We start from the raw sequence: 19,520 nt of genomic DNA, 5'->3' as shown, positions 1-19,520 counted from the left end.
ATTTTTAATTTTGCTGTTGCGTAAAAATTTTGGAACACATTTCCCGAAATTTTTTTGCTTTTAAAAAAAAAATTAAATAAGAAAACTTCGAAAAACACCTTTCTAATTTTTTTCGCAAGGGCAAAAATGAAAAGTCGAAAGGAAAAAGAGAGTCTTGCGGGGTTGGACCTATTACTTTTAAGTCATAGGGTCCGTTTGATTTGCAAAATATAAATATTGGACAGAACAGTACAGTACAAGACAGAACAGCACAAGACAAACGTTTAAGGTATTGAACAAACTTTGTGTTGTACGATGTTTGGTGGACAAAATGTTATTTTGGTATTTTAGACAACTTGTGCTGGGGACAAAAAGTTGTCCCGTGGTTCTGTGGGGGACAAGAATTTCAAGTTTTGTCCTGTCCCTTGACCCCCAGTTTGTCCAGTACCAGGAACAGTTTTAAAATCAAACACAGTACAGCAGGAGTTGTCCTGTCCAGCCCCTTATTTTTTAGCAGATCAAACGCATCCATAGAGTACATTTGGTGTAATATAAGTAACTGGTATTTTAAGTATTGTTCAGTAAATAATGTTTATTTTATCGTACTAAATAGTATTTGTCATCATATATTATGGCATTTTGAATATTCTGATTACTTTTCTAACAGCATTCAACTAAATATCATCCAAAACTCAGTTGAAAGCCTTAAATAAGTATATAGACACTTCACATTTTGTGAAATTTTCTTGGATTACAAATTTAGTAATAATGTAATAATTTTGTTTTCTTTTTTGGTGTTAATCTAAAGTTCGTCCGAAAAATAAGTAAAATTTTACCCAATATTATTTCACTCAAAAATTGAATTCAGATTCTTCCGAACAATTCGTTCATAAGTAGAACTCATTAACTACTACTAGTATTCAACTAGTTGGTTTAATAATATAATAAATTAATAGATCAAATTAATGATGTCAGAGCTACATAGGTAGAAAGCTATAAACTTTTGAAAGAAACCATAATTTTTTTTTTTAGGGTTATGCTAACCGGTGCCTCCGGGGCACTGGTTAAGGAAACCAAAAAAAGAAATTTTTAAATTGAAAATAATACTTTTTAGACTTTCGAGGCGTTGACCGCACAAATTTCAATGTCATATTACTATATTTGCTTCCTTAAATAGTGTCCCCGACACTGTTTAGCATTTTTAATTTTTTTTATAAACTTTTGAAAGGGAAAAAAAAAGGTAGAAGCTAAGCTATAACTAGAACTTTGACCCATGCGGCGCATGGGTCTAATTAGGTGTAATATGTAACAATAAAAAATAAAATACAAAAATTCTAAGAGCGTTTTCAATAAGAGTAGTATAAGGAATTTCATGGACTAAATATTCTATATTTGTTTATGTGCTTATTTTATATTTTATATATTTTTTAAATAATTCTGGAACCCCATCGTTTTGTTTACTTATTAAAAAAAATTGTTGATAACTAAAGGTTAAAAAATTGATGATAATTAAAGGTTAAAAAAAAAATCAAAGACATAATCAAGAACATAAACTTAAGTAGACATTCATAAATAAATAAAAATTGTGATTAATTCCGCCGTTCAAATTTATTGAAAATAGGGTTAACATATTAGGATTCTTAAATTCTTTCATAATTGAAGCACACGTTTTAGCAGTTGAAAGGTTTTATTGTAAGTAAGGGATGCAGGTTCGATGACAAATCTGTATTTTTTTAATATAAAGCTGCAATAAAAAGAAAGAGAAAATGAGAGGGGAAAAATTTGGTTTAGGGTTAGCTTATGTTAGCAAGCTTATAATATAAGAGATTATCGGTTTTTAATTGTTTAAATTGTGCAATGAAAATTGATGGTGCTTAATTGTCGTATGAAATCTTTCCTATGAAAGTTGATAGAGGTTAACACTTTGTGGACATAATTTAAATCACAATTGGTCTGCTAGTGCATATTGTATCAATTGATCATCTGTTAATATTAAATCTGCAATGTTAAAATCAAAATAATGAATGTGATTAGTGACATGACTATGGTTGTATTGCAAAAAAAAAATTGATTTAGCAGAATTGAGTTTGATAATAACTTTCTAAATTACACGTGATAATAACTTTCCAAATCTCACATGATAATTATTCTCTAAATTTATGATCCGGTAGAAAAAAAATATTGATCAGGAAAGACATAAAAATATTTCGTGATGAATAATATAGTCAACAATAATTTTGATATGATATACTTTTAAAATTAATGGTGCTTATCAATTATTGCACATAATTTTAATCATGATTGCTATACATGCCATATTGGTTGGAAATATTGCCTTGCATTGAAGGGTTGCAGGTTCGAATTCTAATCAAGATAAAATTGTATTATTTTTTAATAAAAATTGCAAGATAAGATGGAGGGAAAACAGGAAAAACAAATTAGGGTTTAGAGTTTGCTTGTGTATACAAGCTTATAATATAAAAGATGAACATCTTATTAATGATTGGACATTAACAATGACCCATAAGCCAAGAAACAACGGTTACAGTCAAAAGTAAAAAATAAAATAAAATAAACAAAGACAAATGGAATTTGGATTTCCCTTGTGATAAACCAATAATACACAGGCAAAGTGTTATTCTTCCACTAGTTGCCATTTTCAATTTGTAATGCTTGCTGCAATATTCCACAAAAATTGAATTTAATACATCTAACATTTAAGCTATAGTATGCATAAAATTGGAAAAGAACAATGTATATTGATCAATTTGAATCCAATATTCAATGAATCTTTTTTGAAAAAGAATATTCAATGAATCTGTACACAAACCTGAAAGCATGACAAGGTGTACTGCACATCACTTGCTGATATTTGGTGGTGGAGGACCACTCTCAATCTGGAAGATACATTCATACACTATCATTAGCCTCTTTCTTATTAAGCATATTGTCCATACAGTAAAATGGTTTTTTATATTGTCAAATTCACAGAACAAACTGCGGTAATAAAAAAAACACTACAATTCTCGTGAATTTGACTCAGTTGGTAGGGACTAGGGACATCACATTTTATATGCAGGGGCTAGAGTTTGAACCCTAAAAGGACACATGTTTTGTGTGATGATTAATTGCACAAAATCTCAGTGAAACTAACAGTAGTGGCCCTGATTTCATTTTAGAGTGGAACAATTATTTCAATTATTTATAACAGACTAAATGTTTAGAAGCCAAACAATACCTTAATGACTTTTCTTGCATCACAAGGATACCGCGTTCTTCCAAGTACTTGGATATCTTTTCTGCTGTAGTCCGTGAACCCGCTTCAATGTCAATAAATATCTAGTAAAATGGAAAGAAAGAACTTATTGTTAGGCTAATAAAGGTATATAAAGAGGGACACTCGAACTCACAAGTCACAAATACTTCAAGTTGCTAGCACTTGTCACTGTAGGCCTAGTATAAAGGTTTTTCAAAAGAATAAAAATTATGTAATCACAGAAAAAAAAATGCAGTTCCACTCGTATAAACAAGATACAATAGACTAAATACTCACTATATTGGTCTCCACAGAGCACGGATTAACTCTGAGTCCTTTAATTTCATTCAACCCATCTGGAACGAATGAGAAGAATTTTAGGAGACAGAAAAGTAAGGTTCAAAAGAAGAAGAAAAACGTTTCTGATTTCTGAAAATCTTATAATTTCTCATGCAGACTTAGGACTGCATGTGCCTCATTTTGAATTGCATACTCTTACCAGCCAAAAATCTAGCTTTCTTGTGATCACTTTCAAGCTTTCCAACATTTTCCTTTAAGGCAACAAGTGCAGCAGCACAAAGGATGCCAATCTGTCTCATTCCACCACCTAAGGTTTTCCGGAGTCGCTTAGCCTAAAATGAAATAGACAAGCTAGACTTAAATATCATTCATTCGAGAAGAATATAGCTGCTAATTAATGTCCGCACCCCTCAAAGTTTTGAACTACCTTGGTAATGAAGTTCTTGGAACCAACAATAATAGATCCAACTGGAGCACCTATACCTTTAGATAGGCAAACCTAATTCATATTGTCAAATGAATTATTAGTCTGTTAGCTTGATTATTGTTCAATAAGATATGGATGTAACTAAGTTTGATAGGCAATAAAATTATCCCGTCGATAAGATAGATAACACTGCCAAAGACAGAAGCAATATTGAATCGCAGTCAAAAAAAGAAGAAAGGAAAAACATACTGAAACCGTATCAGCTGCTTCAACAAGCCTATCCACAGGAACACCAAGTGCCTGGAAATCCACAAAAAACAACTTTTATTTACATATAATTGCATATAATGCAAAAATGAGAAACAAAAAAGCAGTAATAGGAGAAGTTAGATGAGGGAACTTATGAAAAAGATGAGGTGTTATGTGAGAAGCTATTGTTTACAATACATAGAGAAAATGAAAGTTCAAAACAAATTATTTATTTAAGTTATATAAATCAACTATATTGTCATTTAGCATTTCATTGCAGTTAACAGAGACAGATCAAGAAAAACGATTATATCTTCGTAGATCATTTACCGTCATATGTTATTTTCACAAATGTATATACTAAGTAAAACAAATCATCTGATGCGCTATAAAGAAAAAAGCTTTTTAGTGAAATCATAATAAAATACAAATTTACTTACAGCTGATGCATTAAAAATACGGGCTCCATCAATGTGAAGCTTCAGTCCGTACTTCTTAGCAACCTCTCCAACTCTATCCGTATATTCAACCGAGAGACACCTTCCACCCGAGCTGCATTGAGGAAATTTATCAGCCATAAGTCATAAAAAAACCCATGTAAAATGAAGAAAATGTGAACTATAAAAGTGAAAGCAGAACAAAAAAAAACAAACATTGCTCACTTTGCATGACTGTTTTCAAGGCAAATAAGCCTGGTGGTTGGAAACAATAGCTCCCCCCTAGGATCTCTGATAGCAGACTCGATCAAATCAACGTCTATGGTTCCATCATCATTAGTTTTCACCTGTCTCGGATGCACACCTCCAATAGTCGCAATACCACCGTTCTCATAAATATTAATATGACTAGTATCTCCAAGAATAACCTCACTTCCCCTAATATCACAATGAACAAGTACACAAATAAGGTTCCCCATCGTCCCTGATGGAACAAAAAGAGCCGCTTCCTTTCCCATTATCTTCGCCATCTCTGTCTCTAGACGTAAAGCAGTCGGATCATAACCAAGAACATCATCATCAACTTCAGCAGTTGCCATAGCAGCCCTCATTGCTTCAGTCGGCTTTGTCACCGTATCTGATCGAAGATCCACCGTTCTAGTCACCATTTTCTCTAGAACTACAACAAACCAAAAGCAAAAAATCAATTGCCATTACAAGTTCATCACAATTTCAAAATCCACTCCCAGTATTCACACAGTCGGGACATTGATGACCGTTCAATCAAGAACAGGCAGCCTAAATTCAAACTAGGTATTTTTAATTATAAAATTAAAATCTTCATTTTTTCTTAGACCATCCTATCTCGATTGATCGGTTACCGATGTCCCAACAGCGTAATGGGAATACCCTAAAAATCCATGGAATATCCATACCACAATTTCCATATGTTACAAAATTAATGATCAAAATAATAATAATAATAATAATAATAATAATAATATCAAATCACCAGTGACATTTCTCTGCCAACATTGTTGGCTTGAAATTCAATAATTGAGAAACCCTTAAAAATTCATATAAAATTCCGATTAAAATCTAACAAATTATAAACAGAAACACAGTTACATGTATGTAACTGTATTAATTAACTAATTTTTTTTTTTTTGACAATCTGTATTAATTAATTCACTAACTAATCTCCCTAATCCACGTGAAATAAAATCCTTAAAAAAATGATTAAAAAAAGGGGTAAAGTCCCAAAGAATTGGATTGAATTGAATAACAAAGTAACCAAACAAACCTTTCACCGTTTCATCATGTAAACTTGGAGGAGCCATATCTACGAAATTGAACAAGAACAAGAACAAGAAAAACAAGAAGAATAATAAGAAGAAGAAGAATGAAGTGAAATTATTGAAACAAATTGTTGATATAGAAAGAAAGTGACACGTAACATAGCTTTGTTTGTGACACTAAAACAGAGACAAGTCACATGAATTGCTATGAACATGACGCATGCATGACAAAAATGAAATAGAGATTTTGTCTTCTTCGTTTTGTTGAAATTTCGTAATGTTGTTCTTTTATGGGTAAAAAATAAAATTAGGTGGTTGAGAAAAGAACAATAGCATGCATGATGATGAAATTGAAAAGGAGTGAAATTACCTTTGATGAGATTGATTGTTGATTTAGCTGTTTCTGTAATCTGTAATTATAATTTGTATTTGTATATGTGTAGTTTAGAGTTCAACTACATGCAGAGTACAAGGAAACAAAGAAAGAATGGAAGAGGGAATTGTGTGAGTGACTTTAGTCTATCTAAAACTTTTAACTTAATGATAAGCATATCCTCATTCCTTCACATTTTATAAGTATTTCACCATCTTAATTTTATCGTGTAATTCATGTATCTGACGTAGAGATACATTAATTATGCAACCAAGTAAAAATGTGAAATTTACTTATAAAATTTATGGAGAGTATTTTTAGATTTATTTGAAATAAAATAATTGATGTATTTGACTTATAATATAGACTAAATATATATTATTAATCATATATATATATATATATATATATATATATATATATATATATCAGTTATTCAATGAATAATCTGAAACGCAAGTCCCAACTCAATTAACGAATGATGTGATGTTATTAAGTAGGAATACCTTCACTCCGGGTTTGAATTCAAGTTGTATTAGAAAGATGAAAAACTATATAAGCCACTTCTTATATATTTTTTTGTTTTCACTATCAATATCCGGTTAATTGGACTGCTTAATCAGGTTCTAAGGTCAATTTTAGCATCAAGTGGCTCAAGCCTTCCCCGATCGCAGTTGCGGTGGATCGAACTGTGATCATTTCTAATAAGTTTAGTGTCAATCACCATTGGACCAACTAACTATTGATCACTTCTCTTCCATATTTAATCTATGGAAATACATATGTTATCATTTGAAGAAATATGAGTAATGCACAATTTTTAAGAGTAATATATTTAGGGTAAATAAAAAACTTAATCTATTCATAAATGATGCACTAACTACATTCATATTTAAGTCTAACAATTTTACTAGTTAGTTTAGCGGTGATCGAAGCTGAATTTAGTAGGGAGGACCACGATTCGATCCCCTGCAACTGTGATCGGGAAAGAGCTGGAACCACTTGATATCAGAACTGACCGTCGAATCAGATTAAACTGATGGTGAAAGCAAAAAAAAATTAAAAGTCTAACAATTTTAGTTCTAAAGCATTCTTATTGGTGTATTTGATTCGTAAAATAGTAAGGATTGAACAGAACAGTACATGACAAAACTGTATCGAAGAGATATAGGGCGATGATATTTTTATATTCGAAAATAAAATGGGTATTTTCATATTTTTTTATAGTTGTACTGTGGACAAAAAGTTGTCTTGCGGTTCAGTGAGAGACAAAAAAAATCTAGATTTTGTCCTAACCCTTGCTATCTAATTTGTCAAATCTCATAATCAGTTTCAAATCAAACAGAGTACAACAAAAGTTGTTTCATGGTTCCTGTTTTTTTAGCAAATCAAACTTTCAAAAGAATAAAATAACTTGTAGTTGCACAGAATTACTTCATCCATCTCATTACGTCTATTTGATAATTTTAGACCAATCAGGAAACAAAATTATAAATGAAAGATAGATATAGCAATAGTTTGACTAAATTATGACTAAGTTATTTTTTATGACTAGATTATGTTTATACTGAAATGTTGCGTATACGAGTGAGCGTATTGACAATTATTACCATTAATACAAAGTAGTATTAATTGTGGGAGGAGGTTTAAGGTTTAAAAACCACATTTAAGAGTAACTTTCTTTCCTGATTTTTCATAAGCATGAATTGAGCCACATGCTTACCATTCGAATCATATTAATTTGGTATTCTATCCAGTTTTAGATATAAACAACAAGTCAAGTGTATCTTATCTAGATATGTACTAAATACATTTGAATTTAACTTTTTTCCTTTTAAATATACAATTTTTTCTTGAATACATATACATTTAATATATATTTTTGGTATACATTGTATTTTCTAAATATACAATTTAACATTTCCTTTTCAATATTAATCCTCTAATTCCTATGAGAATGAGATTCTCCTAATCTAAAGTTAAACTAGAAAATAAGTAAAATCTTAGGAGAAATTGTTCACACAAAAAATAAACATGTGATTGTAATTAATGTTTGGTGTAAACCGGATATTTGGTAAATATGGGCAATTGGGCAAACCATTAGAGTTTATCCAGTTTTTTGTCATTTTGCTCTTTTGAGGACTCACATCTATAATGTTGAATTCAACTCATTATATAAGTATTTCTTTTTTATGAAGTAAATAATTATAAATTGTTGGCAATGAGTCAGCTCAACAATCCTCATCTTATCTTATTTGTCAAAATAAAAATCCTCATTTTAATTATAAATTATAAGAATACAAAATTTATCTATTTATTCCTTTAACAAATGCTCTTTAAGTAAAAGATATATTATATATTTTTTTCATGAAGAAGAAAATATCTATAATATATATTATGCTAGAAAGATGTGTTTCTCCATCTGTTTATTTAATTATGTTTTGTTGTGTATAACTTTTACTATTATATAGGACAAATATATATATACAATCAAATACTAGCGGGTCCCGTGTCTGCCTGTGTCTAACTTATGTACAAAATAAAAAGACATGTCTTATGTTATTGTGAGTTTGTTAATAAAAGATTTTTGCTGCAAAAAAAAAAAATTTTTGTTGCTACTAAAAAAAAAAGTATTGGTGGTATTATGAAAAGTCGACACCAAAACTTTTATATCCTCTTTATACATAGGTATAGATAATAAAAAATACACATGTTTTTTTTACACAAAAAAAATATCCATGTTGTATATTTTAAAATTGAATTTAAAAATAAACTAGTTAAAAGACCCGTGCATTCGCATGGGGTCTATTGATTTTTAATCGATATTTAAATTTGTCATTATATTAAGGTAAAAATTTATTTAGAATAAAATATTTAAAATTTTATTATATAATATTGTTCAAATATAAGTGAAACTATTGTGTAATTTATTGTAAAACTTATTAAATGGATAAATTATCATTGACGGATATTTATTCAATTTTTGATGTATTAGTGACAAATAATGGTCCGGTGTATATTTTTTAATAAAAAAATAGAAATTTGATTAGAAATATTTATGGTAATTTAGTAAATTTGATGGCATTTTGTTTTGTTCCGATCTATAATCTGTTTTGTTTCTATTTTTAAGCATATAATCTTTTTTTATTTGTAATTATCTTATATTATTCTTTATACTTTTTCTGTATTTATCTTATATTTCTTCTATATATTTTTTTTATTATTTTTTTTAGTGAAATTACAATGAAGGATATAAAATTTACAATGTGGTTAAAAGTAATAATGATAAATTAATAACTTTGATGATAATCAATTTTAATATATTAGTAATAGATTATGTTTGTTACCGTAAATATGTATATTTAAATATCCTTATTGTCATAAAAAAATGTATATTTAAATATCCTACTACTTTCCTTACCAAAAAACATATTCTACTATTTTTAAAAAAGGAATTCAGTCTTGATTGTCAAAAAAAAAAAAAATAGTCAAAATTGACCCTCAATCAACCCTCTCCAAAAAATAAAAATAAATTAGAAATTTAACTTGATATAAAAAAATATTAAATTGAAAAAAATATATTGTTTTATTTGATGATAATTTTTTTTCAAGCAACATATATTATTTACTTCTTAGCCCGAGTGGCATATTGCTCGCTGTATTGATAAAAAAAAAAGATATTGTTTTATTTGATTATTTTAATTTACTCCTTAGGACAAGCGGCATATGCCATGTCTAGTCGCCGTATTTTTTAGTCGATTCTTTATTGTATTCATAACTTTAATTAATTTTACTTTGGGTAAAAAAAAAGTGTCTATAAATCTTAAACAATAAACAAAACCAATATTATTTTTTAGGCTTAATTATTAAATTGGTCCCTTAAAGATATTTTTGGTTTCAAATTGGTCCCTTAAAGAAAAAAAGGCCCAAATTGGTCCCTTAAAGACTTTGCCGTTAAACATTTTGGTCCTTTTCGTCCAGAAACTGTTAATTTGTACATGTGGCAAACTGAGTGTTTACATGGCTGCTTACATGGTTGCTTACATGAATGCTTACTTGGTAAATCATTTAGGGTGCACAAATCATGCACAAAGTTTCAAAACATAAGATGGAGGGTTGGATTAAGTGGAAGCACAAATGTTGTTATATTCTGCCCACACTATATCTTTTTCACATTTTCTTCAAATCGTATTAACTTCATCCGACTCAGTAAACTCACCCACCAACCCACTGAGTCAACTCGCTGGAAACATGTTCAACAACAACTAACATCATGCTTGAATCAACTTGCCCCACAACCCACAGTTTCTCTCCTCTTAGTAATCATCATGTCCTCCTCCACAAAGGGCAAGAATCAGTTGTTGCAAATAAACAATCTTTGATACTAAAATTGAACTTTGAGTTGCCGATGAAAGTAGGAATGTTGGTGAGAAAAAGACGATGAAGTTCTTCATTAAAAATTGAAAGTAGGAAATGTTGGGAAGAAGACGATGAAGTTCTTCATTAAAAATTGTAATTTTATTCTTATTTGAGAATTTTTTTTGTTATAATAATGTCACAAAAAAAAGCCTTAGATTAAGACATTTTCCGGTGTTTATTTATTTTTTTTAAAAAAATTCAGAGTTAAAAATTGTTCTTTTTTTAAGTCCTTTTGAAATCATGGGTTTGAGAAAAATTTTACTTTTTTCATGTTCTAAAATTCATCTACACTCTTTCAACACAACAGAGATCCTTCATTCTCACACTAACTCTCTCTCTCACTCACTCACACCTTTCTCACCAACTCACAATTTCACACCAAACCAATCGAATGATGGTGGAAACCTCAACATTAGGTCGGTTCCACCGCCAAAGACTCGACTTTAAACGCTGCGTTCCGGTGCTTGCACTGGTGCTTGCCATTTTTTGTGGGTAACAAGACAAGTGTTTCGATGAGAGAAGAAGAAGAAGAGGATTTGAATGTAGAAGATGATCGAATGATAATGAGAGAATGGATGAAGATGAAGATGAAGATGAAGATGAAGAACCCTAATGTTTCTTATGTTTTGTTTGTATAATTTTTTATTTTATTTTAAATTTTAACTTTAAGTTTTTTTTTTTAACTTAAATGATTTACCTAGTAAGCATCCATGTAAGTAGCCATGTAAGCAGCCATATAAGAAGCCATGTAAGCACTCAATTTGCCACATATACAAATTAACCGTTTCTGGACGGAAAGGACCAAAATGTTTAACGGCAAAGTCTTTAAGGGACCAATTTGAGCCTTTTTTTCTTTAAGGGACCAATTTAAAACCAAAAATATCTTTAAGGGACCAATTTAGTAATTAAGCCTATTTTTTATAAGAAAGTCACTCATTTAAATGTTTTCCTACCAGAACTGGATTACATGCAGTCCGACCGCATGCAGTCAATGATTCTGAACTGTCAGATTACGATCAGAAGGTTCAACTCTTAAGACAATTGTTTGTTTTGTTTAATATAAAATTTTGAAATGACATCCGAATCTTCTAATCAAGATCGAACGACCTAAAATTTACTAACTGCATGATTGCACCATTTTCCGACTTTACAAAATCCAAGTCCGTTTCTTACCAAGTTATAATCGGTCGGAATATCAGAGTTGTATGTGTGCTTGAAAAAAATTATTATAGGAGAATAGTATTAGTAAATTAGAAAATATAAAAATTAATTACATTACAACTCTGTAAGGCCCAGACCCAATTTTTCTTAAAGAAAAAAAAAAAGAAAAAGAAAAAGGAATAGTAACAAGCGCGTGTGATCAAAAGAAGAAACCAATTAGCCTGCTTACATCACCACCACCGTCCAGCAAGCACGACAGCGGCCTGCCACTGCCACCCATCACCGGCGGCGCTACACTACTCCTCCTCCTATTATTAGAAACTCAATCTCCATAACTCTATTGAAATTGAAATAAAGGTAAAAATCAAAATTTTATAAGTTAGGGTTTCTAAAATTTGAAAATAAAAACCACAATTTGTGGATGAATTTGTGAAAGAGATGAGTTTGTTTTTTACAATTTTACTATTTTAGTGGTGTTGTGTTATTTTTTGAAGTGATGAGTTCATTGAGTTGTTATTGAATTGTTGGTACTTGAGAGTAATGTCCATTCACCTTTCAACATGTTTCTATGGTGCTTCCAGGATTGTGTTTTTATTATTTTTTTTAAGTGTTGTAGAAATCGTTACCTGTTGTGTAAGTAAGTCTTTAGGATTAAGCTTGTTTTTGGCTTTGCTTGTAGCCTTGTATTTTTTATATAGAATGTATTTTTATTAAAAAGGTTACTTTTATATTTTGTACATACATAAACTCCAAAAACTCGGAAATGCCCGTGTTGGTTTTCACTACCCCGCTGCCAAAAACAGTTTAGATTTGATTTAACTGACCATAAGTACTGTACTGGAGTGGATTTAATGTTCCACTTGCACGTATCTTGGCTACGTAGCACTAGTAGCAGTTACTACTACTCCATGGCAGATTCTGTTAGGTCTATCATCAATGCACCATATTTTTTATCCATTGGATGAAATGGATTGAATGAGATGCATGATATTATGATGTACTGTCAGTATTATATAATTTCCATAAAAAATAAAATAAAATTCCCGAAAAGACTTTCCAATATTTTTTATGGAAAAATTTTCGATTTTTTTTTTTGAAAAAAAGTTCCCGATTTTTCTTGAAAAAACTTTTCGATCTTTTTCGGAAAAAAAATTTCAATTTTATTTTCTGAAAAAGTTCCTGGTTTTTGGGGGAATTTTTTTTTGATTTCAAATAAAAATAATCCTGGAGTTTTCTCTGGAAAAAAGCTCCGATATTTTATTCGGAAAATTTTTTTGGATATTTTTCAGGAAAATGTTTTTAATCTTTTTTTCTGGGAAAAGTTCCGATATTTTATTCGGAATTTTTTTTTTTGGAAAAAAAGTTCTCGATTTTTTCAGGGAAAAAATGTTCTCGATTTTTTCAGGAAAAATTAATTTAAATTTGGATCCCGAAGAATTTGGACATAAAATTTAGTTGCGATAATCCACCAATATTGCTGATACAAAATAGAGTGAAAAAAAAGAAAATTATATAATACTGACAGTACACCATAATATCATGCATCTCATTTAATTCACTCCATCCAATCCATAAAAGATACGGTGTATTGGTGAGAGGGTCTCCCACCCTAGAATCCGCCCTACTCCATAACTATCTTTTCAAAAACTCAAAAAACCCACTAATTCAATAAAGTTAGTTAAGGAATAATGCTTAGGGGTAATATAGGAATTTAACAAAATTATAAGCTTTTATAATTAATAATTAAAACAAAAATAAAATAAAATAAATAAATAAAGTAAAACCCTGCGAGGTTTGTGAATTCCGTAGAACAACAACGCAACCGTTTCTCCCTCGCGTATCTCACCGTTGACGGCGATTCTCTCTCTCTCTCGCGCGCGTGATCAGACTGAGTCTGGGATTGTTGATTGAATGAGTGATTGAACATTGTTGATTTTATTCCTATTCATACTTCGTTTTTTCTTCTTAGTTTAACATCCTCATTGGAATGAGTGATTGAACATCCTCACTGCAGAAAAAGGAAGAGTTAGAATTTGCTTTCTCTTTCTCGATCCCTCTCTCTCAAAATCGCTGTTCCTCTCTCACCCACCGCCACCGGCCGCCGCTCTCTCACTGCTCTCAATCTCTCTCCCTCACCTCGCCGTAACGCCGTTCAATCTTCCGCCGCAGCCGCACCACTGCTCAGCTCACCGCGCCGCACCGCACTCACTCTTTCTCTTCGTCTCGTTTCAGGTAAGCAAACTAACATACTGCAATTAATTTTTAACAACCTAACCTTCTCAATCTAGAATCTTTGTTTGATGATTTGGTGTTGTTTTGAATTTTAAATTTATTAAGCTGTTTTGATTGTTAAGTGATTATATAAATAAGCTGTTTTGGTTATATAAATAAGTAGTTTTGGTTGGTTCTGCAATAGTGTTTTTGTTCTAAAATAGTGAGAATGAAGGGTTTTTGTTCTAAAAACTATTTGATTTCATGATGCCTCTTGTTGTAAACTAACTTGGTGATTTTCTACTTTGTGATATTATTGTCATCGTAACTGCAACTAAAACTTTGTTTAATTGTGGACATTTGTGTTGTGTTCACTTTGATGGATCAAAATCACCTTTGTTGATGAAGCACTTTCTTTCTTTTATAAGCTGATGACAAACCTTGTATTCTTGATCTTAATTTTTCTCTTATACACAATATTAAATAAGAATAAGATAGTCTTGTGATATTTGTATTCAGTTTGAAATGTAGTCTCGTTGATCAGATATCAGTTTCTTTCTCACAGTTGTTTGTTATGGATTTCTTTCATTAGGGGAAATTACATTCTATTATGTTGATTTCATAATTGACCAAGCCTTACAATAGGCATACTACAAGTGTATATTGTGAAGAATATTTTCTTTTGCATAAAAAGAGATGTACTAATGTAATTTAAATATGTTTTTGAATTGCAGAAACAACTTTGTCTTTTAAATATTATTGTATCTAGAAATTTGGTTGATAAAATTCCCTCCAAAATTTTGCCTAGGCTCTCTAATATTACTGGAATCGCCACTGATTGGAAGGAATATCATGGATTCAAAGCCTTCAAAAGGAAGAAAGGTTTGATTTGATTTCACTATGTTCAATATTCTATTTGTTTCATTGTTCTTTTCATCAATTACATCAGTTTTGTTTTTTTTTTTTTTCAGGTAAAATTTCAACCTAAAATTCCACCTCGTAGAGTGCCAAAGATAGAAGTTAAAAGGTATGTATCAAGATGTTTAGCAATAGTTTTATGTTAATCACAATGTTATCAATTGCGGTTTGTAGGAAATAGCGGTTTGTTCAAATTCTGCTATGCAACATTGCTATAGCAATGTCTCTTTAGCTGTTGTTTGACAATATTTTGTACTAAATAATGATTTGTTTAAATTCTGTTACACTATAGCCGTTATTAAACAATACTGATTGCCGACCCATGCCGACCCATTTGGGTCGGCCGAGTGGTGTTGGCTTGGGACCTTGGAGTGTGCTCCTCTCAGGTTCGATTCCCCTTGTGCCAATTTCGGTGGGCTAGTACATACAATTTAAATGGCCCCCCCGCAAGTGGACGGTGGGATTGTATCCCTTGGATTATTAGGTCCTAGGGTAGGATACCTAGTTTAAAAAACAAAAAACAAAAAAATGCTGATTGCCCAATTTAATTTGATGTTCCTTTAATTTGTTATGTTTCTGCAGTGAAGTGGTTGAGGAGGATATTAAAGACACATCAGCAAAGGCTAGCGAAATCCTTCGAAATCTCGAAGTATGTGTTATTTCAATTTTATTGATAATCTGTTGTTTGATTTTTCTTTGATTTTAATTTAATTTTGTTATGTTGAAATTTTATTGATTATATTTTTGTAGGAGAATAAGGCAAGGATGAAGGTTGAGAAGAAAGGTATAGTATGTTAGCCCTTTTGGTTATTGAAATTGTGATGACCAACTTTATGTGACTTTTAAATTGGAACCATTGATTTTCTGTTTCCATGATTTTGAAATTTATTTTAAAACAAATTGTACTTTTCTGAAAAATCCTCAAATATTAAAGGTACACAGGGATGTTTGAACCATTAAAGTAATTAATTTGAATTTACTGATAAATAACCATCTTTAAAATGACCATCTTTACTACTACTTTACCTTCGTTTGTGATTGAGTTTGCTTAGAGATGAGCAATTGAGGAACATTTACTATGAATATTGTGCAAAACAATTGGAGAAAACGAAAGTAATCTCATTTTTAGTAAATAATTTCAGCTTTTATATTTTAAGTGAACAACATATCATACTTGTTTCTTCGAGAGTTAACATTTACTGCTTTAAATGTTTGTGCCATTCGTATGAATGCTCGGTTGATTAAAGATAAATATGAAGTTGGACAATATGAATGCTTACCATCTAGTCTGTCTTTGTAGAGATCTCATGATGATGCCCTTTTCATGTAGAATTAAAATCAACCTTTTTGCTTTCTAATATTGCTTTGCCCATTTTATGGTTTGCAGTGTTAGCTTCACGTGTTGGTGGTGGTTTTGGTTCTGGTGCCCAATCAACTTCTTTCAAATCATATGCTTTTCACAAAAGCGAGAGCAAGACCAACGGCGGTGAAAATTCAGCATTTGATGGTATGTCTCCATTAAGGCATTTTCATTGAATAAACTGTCACAATGTGATTTACTCCTGCTGCACGGTCCTTCCTTTTATTGACCATATTTATTTGATGCTTTAACCACAGGTGCAAATGTGAAAGAATACAAAGAACCATGGGTAAGTGTACTGAGTCAAACAAAATATGCTGTTTTATTCATTTATTGTTTCTATTTGTTTCCTCTCTGTGCGTGCGTGTGCGTGCGCATACGTAACTGCAAGTGTAATTTGTTCATGCTTGTTTCATCCTGAAATATTGGTTGTTGGATGTTGCTACAGGACCTTTACAGTGACTATCCATTAGTTCTTCCCTTGAGGAAACCATATTCAGGCAACCCAGGTAAATTCCAGGAATCATCTTTGATATAAAGCAAAAAAGGAAAGAATAAAAGTAGAGTAAATTAGATGGAATTTCGATGTCACCAGAGTTATGATATTTTAGTTTTACAGTTACACTCGAGTTAGTTAGGTTGAAAATAAAACACACTTTATATTATGCTATGTTGCTAAGTCAAGTGGCTTTAACTTCACATATTCTTCTGATAGAATATCTTAATGAGGAGGAATTTGGGGAGGCTGCAGAATCCAGAGCTTATGATGAAAGCAAGGCAAATTCAGCAATAGAGCTTGGCCTTTTGGTAACTAAACCGAACTTTAAGAAATCAAATCTATTAAGTTCAATTTGTTTTAAATTATTATAATAGTGTTTTGGGCAAATTTTTGGCAGGAGGAAAACCCAGAGGCAAGTGCATTCTTCATGAAATTACCACCAGTTATTCCCATGCTTAAAAAGGTTCAAGATGTTAAGGAGAACGTTAAGCGTCCTGGAGGTCCTAGAGGTGCTGCGAAGCTCGTCAGGTTGAACGAATTGCCAGCTGGCTTTATTGGCAAAATGCTTGTGTATAAGAGTGGTAAAGTTAAGCTGAAACTTGGAGACACTCTTTATGATGTAAGTACTGCATTCATAAGATAAATTACAAGATGCATATCTAAGCATTATTTTCACAGTTCCTATTTTCAACCTAATGTATCTAGAAAATAAGGGCATTAGTCAAGAATGTTGTTTTTGCGGTTTTCCCGACTAATATTTGAAGAGAGTGCTAACAACACTTGATCTATTAAGTGAGTTATAATGCATAGCTTGACTATAATAATATTGCTGTCTGTTTAAGCTAAAATTGTGTTTTTTATTAAATGGTTGCAGGTTTCGTCGGGTATGAATTGTACATTTTCTCAAGAGTTGGTTGCGATGAATGCTGCTGAAAAGCATTGTTGCGCAATTGGGGAGATCAACGCGCTTGCTACTGTAACCCCCGACATAGATGCTGCGCTTGATTGTCTTAGTGATTTAGATTTATAAGAGTTTTCTTTAAATTCATGAAATTGTTGAAGTTAGATATTCTTAAACAATAAATAGAGATGGAAAAATAGAAATCAGTTATGTTTTTTATTTCATTGAACATGAACAAAGATGACAATTTTTAACGAGGAAAGATAATAGTTTTTACTTGGGGTGGTGGAAGGAAAATAGAAAAATGATTGACTATGTTTTTAATTTGGAGTAGAGATCCTCTTCATTTCTTAAAACTTTAAAGGAAGGAGATGATACAATACAATACTTTGAGAATACAAGAATGAAATCTTTATGTAATATGAGGAGTTTTATTATAATGTTGATCCTGTTGATTTTCAATTTGTTTCTTGGCTTTTGTTTTTGGATTACAATATTACATAGACTATTTATTTTTCGGCTTGATTTACCGCCAAGCTTATAGCGTGAAGCTGTTTTGGAACTTGTATAGAAATTGGTTCAACGTGGATACATGGTAACACCTTTTCCCGTGACAAGTTAACAGGGCTAGTGAGGATCTCTACTTCTTTATTTATTACGAATTTTTCTCTTCTCATCCTCCTCCGTGCTTCTTTTCCACTCTATGTTTTTTCCATTTTTGGCGTGTATAAAAATTTCGGAACATGTTTTTCTAGTTCAAATTCAGAAATATTTGGAAAAACACATTCTGAAGTTTAAAAATTGGGACCTTATCTATCTTCTTAGGTAAAGAGACTATCAGTTATTTTTTTAGTACAATTATCAATGATACGAGAGTGAAAAACAATTAGAATGAATCAATGAAAGGAACATGCTAACACTCTTGCTAGGTACAAACCCTAACAAAGTGTAATTCTCATAAAAATTTGACATAAATGAATACTTCAAGTTCAAAGGTTTAAATATATGATTTTAATTCCCACAAATGTAGTGTTTTTTTGGTTTTGGTCATGTAAATTTTTTTCTTTGGTTTCAATTCCAACAATTTCAAGAATTGATGATTTTAGTAGCGTATGTGATTCAGTATAATGATAGGTATGTGACCCAATAAAATAATTTTAAGGACTCAAAACAAAAACTACTTCAAAATAACATCTCAACAACATTTAAATGATTTATAAACAATCAAAAGATTCAAAACAACATTTGAAAGAAATAATATAAGTCCTATCAATTTAATAATATGTCTCTGAGTTAAACCTTTAAAAAAACATTAGTGTCAAAACTTTCGAAGAAGAACAATCGTAATATCCATCTGAATATATACAAAAATTAGCAACCAAACTTTTGGCACAAATGAATATTTTTATTAAATAAAATTTTTTCAATACATATTTTATTTAAATACTAGCGGCCAGACAGGCCACGTTCCGCGCCTATTATGCAAACTTATGTCATGGTAATTTTGTTAACAAACGATTTTTGTTGCTAAAGAAAAGTCAGGGTAATAAGATATAGTATTCAAATAATATTGAATCTGTCAAATAATTATGTAGCGCGGTGTTTGTTCGGTTCAGATCGACAGATTAGATTCGACTCATTGCATATTCAATCAATGACTTTGCAGTCATCAACGTTGCATACTCAGAGACATGATATTCCGAACATTTCAATTTCGTCATATTTGTTGGCT

General features: G+C 31.0%; 2 protein-coding genes across 5 annotated transcripts; one reads left to right on the top strand and one right to left on the bottom strand.

The window, feature by feature from the left end:
- Nucleotides 1-2,452: 2,452 nt before the first annotated feature.
- LOC123903163 (probable low-specificity L-threonine aldolase 1) lies at nucleotides 2,453-6,548 on the bottom strand. 3 transcript variants are annotated; one of them, XM_045953076.1, is made up of 11 exons: nucleotides 6,317-6,548; nucleotides 5,952-5,990; nucleotides 4,874-5,327; nucleotides 4,652-4,763; nucleotides 4,212-4,262; nucleotides 3,963-4,034; nucleotides 3,735-3,867; nucleotides 3,533-3,591; nucleotides 3,218-3,318; nucleotides 2,810-2,876; nucleotides 2,453-2,655 (listed from the first exon to the last, which is right to left on the bottom strand). In XM_045953076.1, the coding sequence occupies exons 2-11, from the start codon at nucleotides 5,986-5,988 to the stop codon at nucleotides 2,626-2,628; spliced, it is 1,116 nt and encodes a 371-aa protein (XP_045809032.1). In that variant the 5' UTR covers nucleotides 5,989-5,990; nucleotides 6,317-6,548; the 3' UTR covers nucleotides 2,453-2,625. The 3 variants fall into 3 exon arrangements, with proteins under 3 accessions (XP_045809032.1, XP_045809034.1, XP_045809031.1); XM_045953078.1 differs by lacking the exon at nucleotides 5,952-5,990 and having other exon boundaries at nucleotides 6,317-6,479; XM_045953075.1 differs by lacking the exon at nucleotides 6,317-6,548 and having other exon boundaries at nucleotides 5,952-6,203.
- Nucleotides 6,549-13,699: 7,151 nt separating this feature from the next.
- Nucleotides 13,700-18,208, top strand: LOC123903162 (DNA-directed RNA polymerase III subunit RPC4-like). Of its 2 annotated transcripts, XM_045953074.1 has the most exons (12): nucleotides 13,917-13,953; nucleotides 14,004-14,131; nucleotides 14,919-14,992; nucleotides 15,082-15,137; nucleotides 15,611-15,677; nucleotides 15,779-15,812; nucleotides 16,416-16,535; nucleotides 16,646-16,677; nucleotides 16,837-16,897; nucleotides 17,104-17,195; nucleotides 17,285-17,506; nucleotides 17,762-18,208. In XM_045953074.1, the coding sequence occupies exons 3-12, from the start codon at nucleotides 14,963-14,965 to the stop codon at nucleotides 17,915-17,917; spliced, it is 870 nt and encodes a 289-aa protein (XP_045809030.1). In that variant the 5' UTR covers nucleotides 13,917-13,953; nucleotides 14,004-14,131; nucleotides 14,919-14,962; the 3' UTR covers nucleotides 17,918-18,208. The 2 variants fall into 2 exon arrangements, with proteins under 2 accessions (XP_045809029.1, XP_045809030.1); XM_045953073.1 differs by having other exon boundaries at nucleotides 13,700-14,131; nucleotides 14,845-14,992.
- The last annotated feature ends 1,312 nt before the right edge of the window (nucleotides 18,209-19,520 follow it).

Source organism: Trifolium pratense, linkage group LG1, assembly GCF_020283565.1.
Source record: "Trifolium pratense cultivar HEN17-A07 linkage group LG1, ARS_RC_1.1, whole genome shotgun sequence".
Lineage (NCBI taxonomy): Eukaryota > Viridiplantae > Streptophyta > Magnoliopsida > Fabales > Fabaceae > Trifolium > Trifolium pratense.
Note: the sequence above shows the minus strand (reverse complement) of the source record. Positions and strands in the feature narration are given on the sequence as shown.